At 46.7% G+C, this 15,063-nt stretch overlaps 1 protein-coding gene across 1 annotated transcript in view; it reads right to left on the bottom strand.

Moving 5' to 3' along the window:
• Window positions 1-15,063, bottom strand: part of LOC118098351 (sodium channel protein type 4 subunit alpha-like) — a 111,535-nt gene that overhangs the window by 39,970 nt on the left and 56,502 nt on the right. The window contains exons 11-19 of the mRNA XM_047337853.1: window positions 14,400-14,597; window positions 13,697-13,879; window positions 13,366-13,623; window positions 13,123-13,248; window positions 9,617-9,743; window positions 8,576-8,814; window positions 3,184-3,357; window positions 2,936-3,097; window positions 2,660-2,854 (exon numbers count right to left, since the gene is read on the bottom strand). Of these exons, the coding sequence (XP_047193809.1) occupies window positions 2,660-2,854; window positions 2,936-3,097; window positions 3,184-3,357; window positions 8,576-8,814; window positions 9,617-9,743; window positions 13,123-13,248; window positions 13,366-13,623; window positions 13,697-13,879; window positions 14,400-14,597 (1,662 nt within the window). The remainder of the gene's footprint in view (window positions 1-2,659; window positions 2,855-2,935; window positions 3,098-3,183; window positions 3,358-8,575; window positions 8,815-9,616; window positions 9,744-13,122; window positions 13,249-13,365; window positions 13,624-13,696; window positions 13,880-14,399; window positions 14,598-15,063) is intronic.

The raw sequence follows: 15,063 nt of genomic DNA, 5'->3' as shown, positions 1-15,063 counted from the left end.
GATAAAAAGTCTTGGTGATTAAAGTGAGTGAATATGTGTAATGAGAGAATGAGATGAGAGAAAAATAATTATAAAGAAGAGAGGAAGAGGAGGAGGAAGAGAGGAAGAGGAGGAGGAAGAGAGGAAGAGAAAGAAGAGTAGGAGGAGGAAGAGGAAAAGGAAGAAGAGGAGGAGGAGGAGGAGGTGGAGGAGATTGAGGAAGAGGAGTGTGTCGAGGCAGGTGTGCTGCAGCTGAAGCGCTGGCTCAGGGAAACACATCGAGCCGCTCGTTTGTCAAAGAGAAAACATCTGCTCACCTGCTCCACACACACACACACACACACACACACACACACACACACACACACACACACACACACACACACACACACACACACACACACACACACACACACACACACACACACACTAGATGTGAACAGAAACATGGTCTGGGTTTCAAAATAAAAGCAGAGCATTGGGGGGTGCATACCACAGTGTGTTTGACAGCTTGTACCGTCCAATGGGAGCAAGTGGCAGGTATAGGTGGGCGTGTCCTTGAGCTCTCAGTCAGGCTCCACCCCCTGCTCCTCCAAATATGGTCACTTCTGGTTTCAAAAAACCAAGATGGCGCTGAACAAAAATGTTAAACTGAGGCTTCAGAACATCAGCTCAACAATCCTCCTTCCTTACTTCCTGTGTCCTTCCACTCCAACTTGGTTCCACACTCGTCTCCTTCCCTTTCCCCCCATCTTTCTCTCTTCCTTCCTCTCTTTCCCTTTTTCATACATTTATGTATCCTTCTCTTCTTTTGTTCCATTTCCTGTGCTCATTGTCCTGTCCTTTCTTTTGTTAGTCCCGTTCCCCCTGTCAGTCATCCTTTCATCGCCTCCCTTGTACTCATGTTTGGTTTCCTCTCTCCTCCCCTGCTCCTCCATCCTTTTCCTTTAAAGATTCATTCTCTCGTTCCTCACACGTGCACACGTATCCTTTCATTTAACGCTCTGTTCTTCCCTTATTCCTTCCTTCCTTCTTCTCTGCCTGGTACGAGGTGACACTTGACATCTCAGAACAAAAAAACTGAAATGTTAACACACACACACTCACACACACACAAGCTGAGGTGTGCACAATGAGGCCATTTCTAAAGGGATAAATCACCTGAACTGCAAAGAGTCGGTCATCAAGACACACACACACACACACACACACACACACACACACACACACACACACACACACACACACACACACACACACACACACACACACACACACACACGTGTTTGGACACATTCATCCAGTCAGGTCAGCATATCCCTCTGCAGGGGAGATACAATTCCTGCCACTGACAAGAGAAGAATAAGAGGCTGTTGACTGCAAGTGTGTGTGTGTGTGTGTGTGTGTGTGTGTGTGTGTGTGTGTGTGTGTGTGCCCAGCCATAATAGAGTCTCATTCATCTATTTAGCTTAATGGTCTCATGGATATTTAATAACGAGCTTGATAGGCCAGACAGCTTACACAAAAACACTCACACACACGCGCGCACCACACACACACACACACACACACACACACACACTCTTCATGATGCACTGACTGGTGATATGAAACCACTCCTCAGTGTTTATTAATGACCACAAGAAGAGAGTGAGGAACAAAGTGAAAGTGTTTTCCATCCCTCCTCTCTTCTGTTCTTCATTTCGCATCCTTTCATCCTTCCCTTCCTTCCTTTCCTCCCTCCCTGTCTTTCCCCCCCACACACAATCTGTTTGACATTTTGCACCCAAAGGATTCAGAAGCTCCTCAGTGACAAGCATCCTTCTCTTCGTCATCTGCCACTGCTCCTTCCTTCATTTCTTACTTCATGAATCCTGAAGCATTTCAAATATTTCATTTCGTTATAAAACCAGTCAGTGACCCAGTGTGTGTTGAATATCAGATAAGATGACTTCCTCTTCTCCAGTTACGGCCTCTTGTCTGCTCTGAATCACACACACACACACACACACACACACACACACACACACACACACACACACACACACACACACACACACACACACACACATTTCTCCAAAGCTCATCTTACCTCCCTCACTATTAAATGTACCCCCCCACCAGCGTGAACATGTTACATCTGCACCTCTAAACATATCAGTCAATCCATCAGTGTGTGTGTGTGTGAGTGTGTGTGTGTGTGTGTGTGTGTGTGTGTGTGGTGAGGACCAGTTTGAGTCTACAACCTACAAATTGAGGACCTTGTGGCCCCCCCCCTTTAATGGACTGTTTGGGGGACCTGGTTTTAGGGTTAGAATCCGGTTTAGGTGAGGTTAGAGATGGGGACAGTTATGGTTTGGATGGTTAGGGTAAGGGGCTCTGGAATGCATTATGCTAATGAGTGTCCTCGCTAAGACAGCTGTACAGACTTGTGTTATTCTGCTCGTTCTAATTGAAGAAACATCGCACATCTCTGTTTGTCCATCGAGACTAAAACGCAGCCGCAGAGTTTTCAAACTAAAACAGAACCAGCTGCTCTAAGTGAGGCCTGCAGGCGTTTACTTTCAAAGTAAAACTCAGTCGTCTGGATGAGGCCTCACACCTGCTGTAGTAAAAACACAGATCAAACAGCTGAAGCTCACACAGTCGTTCACAGAAGAAGGGGTCAAAGGTCACTCACCACCAGGTTTCCAATGACCATGACCAACATGAAGACCAGAAGGCAGAGCGGCTGACCCGCCACCTCCATACAGTCCCACATGGTCTCTATCCACTCGCCACACAGCACCCTGAAGACGATGAGGAAGGAGTGGAAGAAGTCCTTCATGTGCCAGCGAGGAAGAGCGCAGTCCTTCGAGATCTTACACACACAGTCCTGAGGGACGAGGGAGAGACGGCGTGATGAAGCTTATGATTCGATCTAATGTCATGTGATGTCAGACGTCACAAACGCTACCTGGTAGTTTTTTCCAAACAGCTGCATGCCGACCACGGCGAAGATGAAGACGATGATGGCGAGGACGAGCGTCAGGTTTCCCAGAGCGCCCATGGAGTTCCCAATGATCTTGATCAGGGTGTTGAGGGTCGGCCAAGATCGAGCCAGCTTGAAAACTCGCAGCTGTGAGTAAAATTGAACAACGATGCTAAAGTTACAAGGTTTTGACGACGGATACAGTTCCTTTGTGTTTCCAGAGTGAGACTCACCAGGCGGAAGGAGCGCAGCACACTGAGCCCCTCCACGTCGGACAGGCCGAGCTCCATGAGGCTGAGGCACACGATGATGCTGTCGAAGATGTTCCAGCCCGTCTGGAAGTAGTAGTACGGATCCAGAGCGATGATCTTCAGAACCATCTCCGCCGTGAAGATCCCGGAGAACACCTGGTGAACAGAAACAGAGACCACGAGGAACTCAGAGTCATGTTTTGTTGAAAAACCCACAATTGGTACAATATCGGTCTGAAGACGTCTTCACAACAAAGCTCAGCTCAGAGGCTAAAACCTGATTCTGTGAAGAGGAAGCGACCCGCTGCTCCGGCTCTGCTCTGATGCACAAACACACACAGCTTAAGACTCAGTGTGTGTGTAATTCAAATCATAATGAAAACATGAAAAGATAAGAAATCATTAAAACTACAAATTGAATGTTCTACACAGGAGAGAATTAAAGAATTAATGAGAAACAAAGAAAAGTGACAAACAGCAGGAGGTCATCTCTGCTCCGAGTAGCTGTGTCACACACACACACACACACACACACACACACACACACACACACACACACACACACACACACACACACACAAGAAAGTTAACAAGACACAGACGGTCAGGTAAGGACACAAACACACACACATACACACACCATACTGTAAACACACACAGAAGCTAAATGAAGGGCAGAGTTTGCCAAAAGGTAGGACATTTCAGACCAGGTTAGGTTCACACACACACACACACACACACACACACACACACACACACACACACACACACACACACACACACACACACACACACAGACATGTCACTTCCTATAAGCGCAGCTGAGGCACTCAGGAAGTTCAGCTGCTGAAAACAAACGGGACGAACCCTGACCTGACTTGCTAACATTAGCACCGGCTGTTAGCACCGGCTGTTAGCACCGGCTGTGTATGTATTTTAATCAGAACAGTAAAGAGGCTCTCATGGCTGTTAAGTCACTGTGACCTTTGACCTTTGACCACCAGGATCTCATCAGTTCATCTTGACTCTGAAGACTTTGAATACATTTGAAGAAATTCCCTGAAGGCGTTCTTGAGGTATCGTTGTTACCTCTTCGATCGTGGTAAGGAGCGCACTGCTTTGGTAGCTCAGCTCGTTATTAGCTGGTGACTAACTTAGCGGTTAGCATTCGGCTGGAGAAGGACGAGGAGTCGGCGCGCTGCGTTCACGAGCCGGACACTTTCCACTGTTAAGCTGTCTCGCTGAGCTGAACCATGTGAGCTGACCACAGCCGATTATGGTGTGAAGCTAACGCTGCTGTTTATTTCATATGACGTCGTTATATAAAACCCCAAAACTCTGACGACCTGACTGTTGTTTGTGATTCAGTGACTTTCAGGAAACTTCCTCTCAGCTGTTTGCTCGTGGGTTTGATCTCTTAAGCTTCTCTGTTCGTCTCCCTGCAGACCTCAGCTCGTCCAGGGTTAGCCTCGCTCTGCTTTACACCGCGTGTGTGTGTGTGTGTGTGTGTGTGTGTGTGTGTGTGTGTGTGTGTGTGTGTGTGTGTGTGTGTGTGTGTTCTAGCAGCAGCGCCCTGCTTGTTGTTCCAGACAGAGGGGATCCTCGATGCGACACCGACTACGTGACACACGTGTGTGTTAATGGTTCTCAGCCAGTTTGCTTTCGCACAATGTGCCGATCTATGATTGTGTGTGGTGCACAAAATAACACACACACAAAGATGATCCTCTTATATGGGCTCATTAACTCTGTAGTGCGTTGATTAGCTACTCAACAATCACGCTGTTCTAACTGACATCATGAGACCCCCCCTCTCACTTACACTCTCACTGTGTGTGTCTGTGTGTGTGTGTGTGTGTGTGTGTGTGTGTGTGTGTGTGTGTGTGTTGTCTCTCTCAAGGCAAAAAGTCAGACAAAAATGTGAGTTGAATCAGGCTGTAAAAAGAGACTCGAGTGTGAAGAATAAATAAATAAAAAGAGGAAGAAGAATAATCCTCTCGTCTGTCTTCAAGAATCTGGATCTGCCCACAAATACAGTTTCTATAATACCACCAGTATGAAACCTGGCAGGTGATCAGTGCACGTGGTTGTTGTGTTGTGAAAAACCAGAGCTGTGGTGGAAAAGTGTGTGTTCCCACCGACTGAGGGATGATACTCTCCCCACAGTGTGTGTGTGTGTGTGTGTGTGTGTGTGGATGTCGACATCAGCACTCGCTAATAACAGTAACATCAGCAGACAGGGGATGACACGGACTCTTTGAGTGTGTGTACGTGTGTGTGTACGTGTGTGTACGTGTGTGTACGTGTGTGCATTTGTGTAAAAGAGAGAGAGACGTGATTTTTGTCAAAACCAGGCAGATGCAGCACAAACACACACGCACGCATGCACGCACACACGCAAACACACACACACAAACAAACACACACACACACACACACACACACACACACACACACACACACACACACACACACACACACACACACACTTTGGTCAGAGCAGAAACACAATAACAGTCCAAGAGGATAATAATAAAAAAATAATTGAATTAATAACAAATCGCTGATATCAGTTTGATCTTGTTTTGCCCTAAAATCGGTTCAAGGTTAAATACTTGATTTGGGTCTTTTCCAGATTCCAGAAAGGATCCGAAAAACGCTTTGCAAGTCTGTTTGGCATTTGCCAGAACTGCCCTAGTGCCCCTGAGCAAGGACAGGACTGTGCTGACCAAATTAGATACCAGATCCAGCAGAGGACTCTGTGTGTGTGAGTGGAGATAACCCAACAACCTCACACAGGGAGCACCTTTATCGAAGGTCACACACAAACACACACACCTACGTCTGGCTATGTTTGTCCTCGATCGTCCTTTCTGCTTCTCTTCCTCGACAAAGAAACGTCATTAGCACGGACTTCAAGCCCCATATTTCATTCACAGACTAACAAGACTTGGAGGATAATTGGAGGCAGAACATATGTCTTTTCAAAAAAGGTCCTGAAGTCCTCCAGAGCAAAAGCACATCTCGAGTCGGGGACGGGACAGGTGGGAGAGACAAGACGTCTTCTCTGAAAGAAGAGGCCAACAAACAAAAGTTCCCTTAATAAGTTTATCACAAACATGTCTCCACAGAAATCGGTTTCAGTCTAACCACACTGCGCATCCATCAGCAGAGACTCACGAGTGCACTTAATGCACAGGGATAAAAGCCTCCACTAAATGGTATGTATCCTGTAGATCTGTACAGACATGGAAATATTGATATGTGAAACCCAAAGCTGAAGAGCACAACAAACAACAGCAAACAGTGAAAGCATTAGTCCACATTGATTCTGTCAGCACAGTCATGTCCTGACATGATCCTCTACACACCACCTTACGTAACACAAACACACAAACACCCACACACAGCAGAGGCTCTCCCGTCCGTCAAAGAGCCCGGCTAAATGCTATGTAAACATCTGTGAGGATTAGCGGTTTTATCCTGTAAAGAACTCGGCGTCTCCAGCCTGAAATCGGATCCCGGTGACATGACTCAGCCTTTATCTGAGACGTGAACGGCTCTAAATTGAATTGGAGAAGTTTGATGTCGATGCTGCAGAAGCATCGACATCAAACTGCAGCCGACAGCAACGATAGAAGGATGATAGTCTGTGTAAACGCTGGTACTGTTAGAGTCGCGTGTGAAGCTGTGAAGAAATGTGAACGCTAGTGGACATATGAAACGACCGCACCTAAATCTGCCTGCGACAATATGAGCAGAGGAAGCAAGACATACTTCCGTGCTTTCATTACGGTTGAAGTGCCTGAGGGCAAGGCACCTCCACATGTCAGTGTTGTTTGTCGGAAGAGTCAAAATGTATGTTTTAATTCTGCTTTAACCAGTTGTGGTTGTTTTTAAAGTCTTTATTCGAAGCAGATGAAGGATTTTAGTCGTTGGACGTCGGAAGTTATCAGAGAAACAAGCTGAGCAAACGTCAGCAGCAACAAAACCTCACATAGAATATTTTTTAAAGTTTGTGTTTGCTCATTCCTTTCAGTAATGAGTCATTTGCAATAAACTGTCACAGGGTTAATGAAGCCTGTGTCTGGAGCCTGGTCCCACAGTGGTCCACCTTCAGACCCAGTTCCAGTGATTGAACACCAGTGCTGCAGGCCGACCTGGAGCCACTTAAAAACTTTATTACCATTCTCTGCCGCTCACTGCTGCCTGGAGCCTGAGCTGAGGAAACGTGACATCACTGAACAGCCACGAGTGAGTGGGTGAGAGTGTGTGTGTGTGTGTGTGTGTGTGTGTGTGTGTGTGTGTGTGTGTGTGTGTGTGTGTGTGCAGGTGTGATCAGCACAGTGATTTAAGCCGCAGGTCTTTCACACCTCAGGTGAATCAATTACCATATTGCATCAACCTATCAGCTCCTGTCAGATCACCACCACACCTGCAGGGTGAAACACTGGAGTTAGTCACGGTGGTTTGAAGCTATCCGACCCCTTTCTGTCAGCTCTCATACTCAAACTCACCTCGAGACAAAAAAACACACAAACACACAAAAAACAAATAAAGTCTGTTTTTCCCTGCTGATTTCTGAGGTTTTTAAATTGTACAAATCGGTTTGAGGCGGTTTGAGAGGTCCAAGGAGCCATCTCCCCAAACTGTCTTGTTCTTTGTCACATCTCAGCCTCTTCAACTCCCCTGAAGTGTGTTTATCGCACACACACGGTTTCCAAACACAAAAAAAGATGTACGCAGGCAAGATTCATCACAACATCACACTGTACCTCAGGAAAATGGAAAAACCTCCAGAATCAATACAGACACACTTGAAAGTCTGCCGCTGTTACATGCACCATCCTCATCTTCACAACCCTCAGATATTCCCCCCCCCCTTAATGCAATCACTACCTTTAGTAAGTTTAGTGAGTCGGGGATGTTTCGTTGATTGGCTGCAAAGTCGTCCTGTGCAGACAATCTGGATTCTACATCATCAACGACAAAGTAACCACTGAAGTTAAGGATGTTTTGTACCGTGCTTCTGTCTTTCTCTTCAACTACAACTAATCTGTGGGCTCAGCTGTGAGCAGCAGCAGAGGAGGAGCCACAGTGTTCAACCTCTGGGGGGGTGAGGGGATTCAAATATATTCAAACTGAATTGCATGTCGCGTGAAATCCGTACAAACTGGATTTTTCTCAACAAAAATCGGACAAACTGAGACACACGACCTACGACACAAATCAAATCAGGTCTCGGTTTGTAGAAACTTGTGGATTCGTGAAGAAACTGTCACCTGGACGTTTGGTCTTCTGAAGAAAACAGATCTGCATCAACTCTTCTCCCGTCATTTAAATACCACAGCGTCCACCCACGCCTCCGACTTACCAGGTTTCCGATGCTGAGCATGCCGTTGAACTCGTCGGTCATGGGGTAGTGCTCCATGGCCATGAAGAGCGTGTTGAGGACGATGCAGACGGTGATGGCCAGGTCCAGGAAGGGGTCCATCACCATGATATTCACCAGCTCCTTCAGCCTCAGCCAGGAGGGGCTGCACTCCCACACCAGGTAACGGTGGGCGAAGGTGTACCAGCAGGGGTGGCACCTCTTGTGGGCCTCCTCCAGCTCTGCACGGACGGACGACAATGTCATTTTTATACATGACAGATGGAGAAATAGAGGGAGAGTGAAAAGAAGGAGTCTGTTAATGATGGGGAGGAGGTGAATAATGAAGAAGAGGAAATGTGCATGGATCAGGCTGTCTGAGATAAACAGGGAAATGTATATACAGAAACACAGCAGAGAGTTTCTGTGTTTTCCTGTGTCATGATCTGTTCTGTAAGAGCAGCCACTGCCGAGGGGACAGTGACTCACCAACACACACACACACACACACACACACACACACACACACACACACACACACACACACACACACACACACGCACAATGATCTCATGTTTAACGAGGGTATCCAGGATATCACTCTCTCTCTTTAATTCATTCAGTCTCTATGTCTCTCTCCCTTTCCGACTCTCGCACAAACAAACCCAGTGTTCCCCTGAGGTCGGTTGGAGCAGCAACACACACAAACATTCAGACAAATACATGGTTACACAATCACACACAAGCACACACAGTCTGAGGTCAAAAGTCAGAAAATGTAATGTAATGTTAATATCACTGAAAATTCACTTTGAGTAAAGTGATGGTTGCCGTGACGATTTTCATTGGATGTCAGATTTAAAAACCCCAAATGAAAAAGGCCTCCCGACATGCTGAAGGACAAATCTACCGTCTGTTTTCAGTCATTTTAACCCACAATGCATCAGTGATGCAGCTGTGGGGACGGTTGCGATGTCGGACGTGTCGCTGCGCAGCCAATCAGAAAGGTGCATTGGCCTGACCGTCCAGCGTTTTGCTCCTCACCTTCCATGGCGTCCGTGAGGTAGCTGGCAGCGCTGAGCGCCCTCCCCCTCCCCCTCCGCTCCGAGCCCTGTGTGGACGAAGGCCGAGGCAACAGCATGGTACTGAGCTCAGTGCTGGACGTGGGGACCTGAGACAGAGCGGGAGACACAGAGCTCATATTTATATCATTTACATCACGTCTATCTATATCCTTATCTATTGTTTCATCCATCTGTCTCTACGTCTACTGAATATCTACCAATCTTTGTCCATCCATCCATCTTTAACTCAGAATGACGACCTTCAGTTTCAACGCACAACCCCAGACTCACACACACGTAAATGACATCATCTCACATCTTCAAGGTTCATTCATGACTACGAGTTGTCGTCCACTTATCTGTTGCCACGGTGATAACATCACACATTTCTGTCATGTGGAATGAGTCAAACATGATGTGTGTGTGTGTGTGTGTGTGTGTGTGTGTGTGTGTGTGTGTGTGTGTGTGTGTGTGTGTGTGTGTGTGTGTGTGTGTGTGTGTCAAACTGAAGCCTTTAATTAAACTGAATGATCAACAGGAAATCAACAAGTCGAGTTAGTTCATGACGAGGTCACGACCCAGACGAATATCTCCCCCGGAGGTTTTTCTGGTCACGTCCACCTGGGAGGAAGGAGGCCATGGGGACAGGTTATATATATTTATATATCCCATCATGCCTCAGAACGTCCTCCAGCTCTGAGGAACACTCCAGAGAGACGGACGATGGCTGCCACGTGAACCAGGAGCCGAATATGATTGAGTCTGTCGAGCTTTGCCAAGTGTGTGGCATCCTGTCAATCACTATTAGGTATTTTTCATACGTTCATACAGATTCTTCCAAATCTCTCACCATTCCTCCGCCTCTTTAAAAACCTGCATCCTATTTTAAATAAAGTTTGAACGGTGCCCGGCTGCTCGACGTGAATTCACAAAGACGAAGTCGGCCTCAGGAGAGTTTCGGACCCTTCATCGTTCACGCAGATGAACCTGATTCACTCGGGTGTGATTACATAACATTTCCTGGTAACTGTTCCTCCAATGAGAAGCAACGTGTGGGCCTGAAGGTCGCCGCCCACGACGACGCCTACATCCTGTCTGTGTGCCAGGCAGGGAAGCACCAAGGAAACACACACACACACACACACACACACTCACACTCACAGCCGCCAGTCGTGGACTAATTTAGCTTCTGTTAGCCGCTGTGGGTTGCTATGGTGACATTTGAATGTGCTCCCTCCCTCCTCCTCCCACTCGTCTCTCCATCCGTCGGAGCAGCAACACGTCAGGTCCGTGTGCTTCACGGACACGAGGCAGAAATAATTCTTCATGTCAAAACATGAACTCAGAGTCAACTCCACCCCCTACAGGTTCTCCTCAGTCGCACACGAACAGTACGAAGAAAAGTCTCAGGAACGGGAAGTTTCATTTGTTTATTTGTTGGAATATGAAGATTTTTTTTGCGCTCGGAAAAACTAATAAATTACTGAAAAACTCAACGTTAAAAAAATAGTTTTGATACTGTTGAGTGAAAAAAGGAAGCACTTTCTTATAAGACTAAAGCTTTGTTTACTTTCTGTTATGCTGTTAATTCATTTATATTTAACATGAGAAAAGATCATTTATGTTTTATCAGAGAACGTTTTTCACAATCTCAGCTCAATGTAAATGTTCATAAGGAGACTGTTGGGTGAAATGTTTCTTTATAGATCTCATGTTAAAAATTCAATTTGATTTAGTCTTTTTGTGTCTCAGGAAGAAATCAATTCACATTTTAAAAAGTGATGGTTGGTTGCAGCCTTGGTTCAAATGACTTTTGGTGGTCGGTGTGTTCAGTGTCACAGGAATCCGCAGCGCTCAGATGTGCCATCAGGTTTATCTTTGCTCCTACAGAGGAAGAGCAGACAGCTCGGCGTCATCAGGGATTACATTTATTTTAATTCTGCTGTGCAGCGCTGCCTGTTCAGCTCCAGCCTGGAGGTGCTCAGTCACCTCCACCTGCTGACAACCTGCCCCCAGACCTACACGCTTATATAAGAAGAAGAAGAAGTGGTGAGTCTGTTTTATTAGGTGCCCCTGTACAGTCAAATATAATCCAGTACAGCTGCCATGAAGTTTACCGTTTCTACACGATCATACAGATGTTCATCAAATGATTTGAGCACCTGACACCAAAGACTGAGCGCTGAGCTTCGTAAGGACGGACTTTGCAGAGCAGGTTAAATCAGACTGCACAGGAGGTTTTCTAAAGATAATAACGTTTTACCTCAGGCTGCATTTTACATTAACACATAGTTTACAGCAGAATTTTAATTTGTAGAATCTACCGCTGGATTATTTCATCTGCTGCGTTTCTGTTATTCCTGTTCTTGCTGACGAGCTGATGTCCACATGTTAACCCTCTGGTCTGATGCTGCTGCGCTCACTTCGCAGCCTGTGCAGACATGATGTGCGATTATTTCAATACCCAGAGCAGCTGTGCTCAGAGATAGAAACCTCGTCTCAGTCCGAGCAGCATAATGCGACATGATGCTACAGTGTTCGAGCCAAAATCCAGCTGCTGGTCAGAGGAAAGCTGCATTTCACTCCCAACACGATGTCAGCTCACAGATCTGCTCACACGGTGGTGGAGAGAGCGGGGGGGTGCACAAGCAGACGATCACATCTGACCCCACAACCATTTAGATAAGTGATGTGTTTCACTGTTTCTTTCAGAGACGTTCAGATATCGAACATTTCCTCAAGACAAAAGCCTGGACCATCAGAATATTTAACTGGTCTTATAATTCACCAAGGCCCGACATGAAATTCTATCAAACCGCACAAAATCTCTCATTAATATAAGTCCATGAATTATTCTCTGAGAAATGAAAGAAAATGTTTTCAATCAGCCGACGCTTCTGAAAAAGATTCACTCACTGAGCAAATGTTAAATTAAAAAAAATCTAAATCAAACTATTCTTTGTAGGATTATATTTTTGTGTGTGTTGACCTCTCATGTATAATATAAATAAAGTCATAGTAACTTCCGTCTTTACGGAGCAGTGTGTGTGTGTGTGTGTGTGTGTGTGTGTGTGTGTGTGTGTGTGTGTGTGTGTGTGTGTGTGTGTGTGTGTGTGTGTGTGTGTGTGCGTGTGTGTAAAGGATGGACACCTCAGTAATGTGCCTGGTATGTGGGGCTTTAGCCCATGATGCCATTGCAGTGGCACTATGTGTGTGTGTGTGTGTGTGTGTGTGTGTGTGTGTGTGTGTGTGTGTGTGTGTGAGTGTGATTGTGTGTGTGTGTTTAGCCCATGATATCAGAGTAGAGTTATGCAAAGCACATATTCATGATTCACATGTCTGAGTGTTGAGTGGCTGCAGGGTTCACCATTGTTTCCACTGCGACACTGACACACTCACACACACACACACACCCCACACACACACACACACACACACACACACACACACACACACACACACACACACACACAGGACAGTACTCACACTCTCCTCCTTGACCTTCTCCATGGTGCAGGCAGGCAGCTGCCCTTGCAGGGGCGGCGGGGAAACCCCGTTTTGGTCCATTGCAACAAACAGCTTCCCGTTAATGTTTAGAGTTGGATAAAACACCTGGAACCACACAGACACACACACACACAGACACACACACAGACACACACACATGAAACCAGTCTCAAGAGTGTGACATGACACACAGGATGAGCGGATGAGGTGGGATCATCTCACCTGTGAGCTCCTGCTGTTCGTGCTGTAGGTGCTCGGTCGCCGTTTTGGCCATGGATGAGGCAGGATGCCGCTGAAGGTTCCACCGCTGTACGTCCGGCTGCCGACCCCCTCCACCACATCACCCGGGACACTGTACTCGTCGTCAGCCATCTCTCCGTCCGACCCCCGGCTCCTCAGGCGGAAGTTGAAGATGGAGGAGACCTGACTGCTCCGCCGAGTCCTCGAGGAGAAGGAGCGGGCGAGGAGGGGGTGGAGCGGCTGGAGGAGGAGAGGGGATGTAAAACCCACTGCAAAATGAAATGACAAGACGTCTTGACTCTTCCTCGCTCACCTTTCCCCCGTCCGTCATGTCCACCTGCAGCAGCTTTTCCTCTGATAGGTTGGACTCCACGTCGGCCACTCCCACCAACGCTTGACTCCGCCTCCGCTCCTCCAGGCCGTCCAGTGGCGGCCCAAAGGGCGACAGGTCTGGTGACATCAACGAGTCCGAGTCTTGAACCTTTTGGGCGGCAACCTGGTGGAAGAAATAAATACATGTGACGTCTCTTTATAAAACCAGAAAGGAACTCGATTTTCAAGTTCTCATTCAACTACACAATTTGTTTCCACCGGTCCTTGACCTTCTAAAATCATGATATTTCATATTAATCACTTTATTCTACTTCTTCTTAAACATGAACCAGATTCTTTTACAATAAACATTCTGCTCTTCAGCCACCTGATCAAAGTTCACTTATAAAACTGTCTAGACTTAGGGTCCAGAAAGTGAAGCTGTCTTCTGTGTACTGACCAGCAGGGGGCGACTCCACTGGTAGTTTCTATAGAAGTCTATAGAAAATGACTCTACTTCTCACTTTATAACGTCAGTAAACATTTCCCTCAGGAGTTTGTGTCTCAATCTCTAGTTTCCAGTCTTCTTCAACACAGCAGATGTTCATTTAGTGAACTATGATCCATTCAGGCGCACAGAAAAAGGTCTGGATAAATCTCAGATTACGTATGAAGACAAACTCGAGTTAAATCCAGATCGCTACCTGTTGCTCTTTCTTCAGCCTCTCCATCGCCTGGTGGAACTCTCGCTCCTTCTGGCATGCCTCCGCGATGGTCGCCTGGTTCTGCTCCTCGTACGCCATGGCAACAACGGCCAGGATGAGGTTGACCAGGTAGAAGGAGCCCAGGAAGATCACCACCACGAAAAACACCATGTAGGTCTTACCGGCCGAACGCAGCGTCTGCACACACACACACACACACACACACACACACACACACACACACACACACACACACAATATCCAGTATTAACACACAGGTGTAGGACGAACCCTGCAGGGACGGTAATATCACAAAATAACACGATTGTCCGTCTCCACAGTCTGATTCAGTCCCAAATCCTTTTTTAACAGATACCAGGATAGAAGAAAAGACATCAACATGCACCTTCTCTACCCTCTGACATAAAATATATTTCATTCTCGACCTCGTGCGAATCACCCGACTCTTCCTCTGTCCTCCGCAGGGACGGAGAGGGAACATCGTGTTTCCACAGGGAAACGTTTGGCTCTGGACCGCTCAGTTAGTTGCTCTCATGTCTGGTTTGCTTCATACTTCGTCTCACAATCTTTCTTTTTCATCATTTCCAAATGGCAGAGACGTAAAAATACTAATCCCAACGATAACAAGAGGTTTTTGACAGTG

The sequence above is a fragment of the Hippoglossus stenolepis genome, chromosome 19 (assembly GCF_022539355.2).
Source record: "Hippoglossus stenolepis isolate QCI-W04-F060 chromosome 19, HSTE1.2, whole genome shotgun sequence".
NCBI classification, from domain to species: Eukaryota; Metazoa; Chordata; class Actinopteri; order Pleuronectiformes; family Pleuronectidae; genus Hippoglossus; species Hippoglossus stenolepis.
This window is presented reverse-complemented; position numbering and strand designations above follow the sequence as displayed.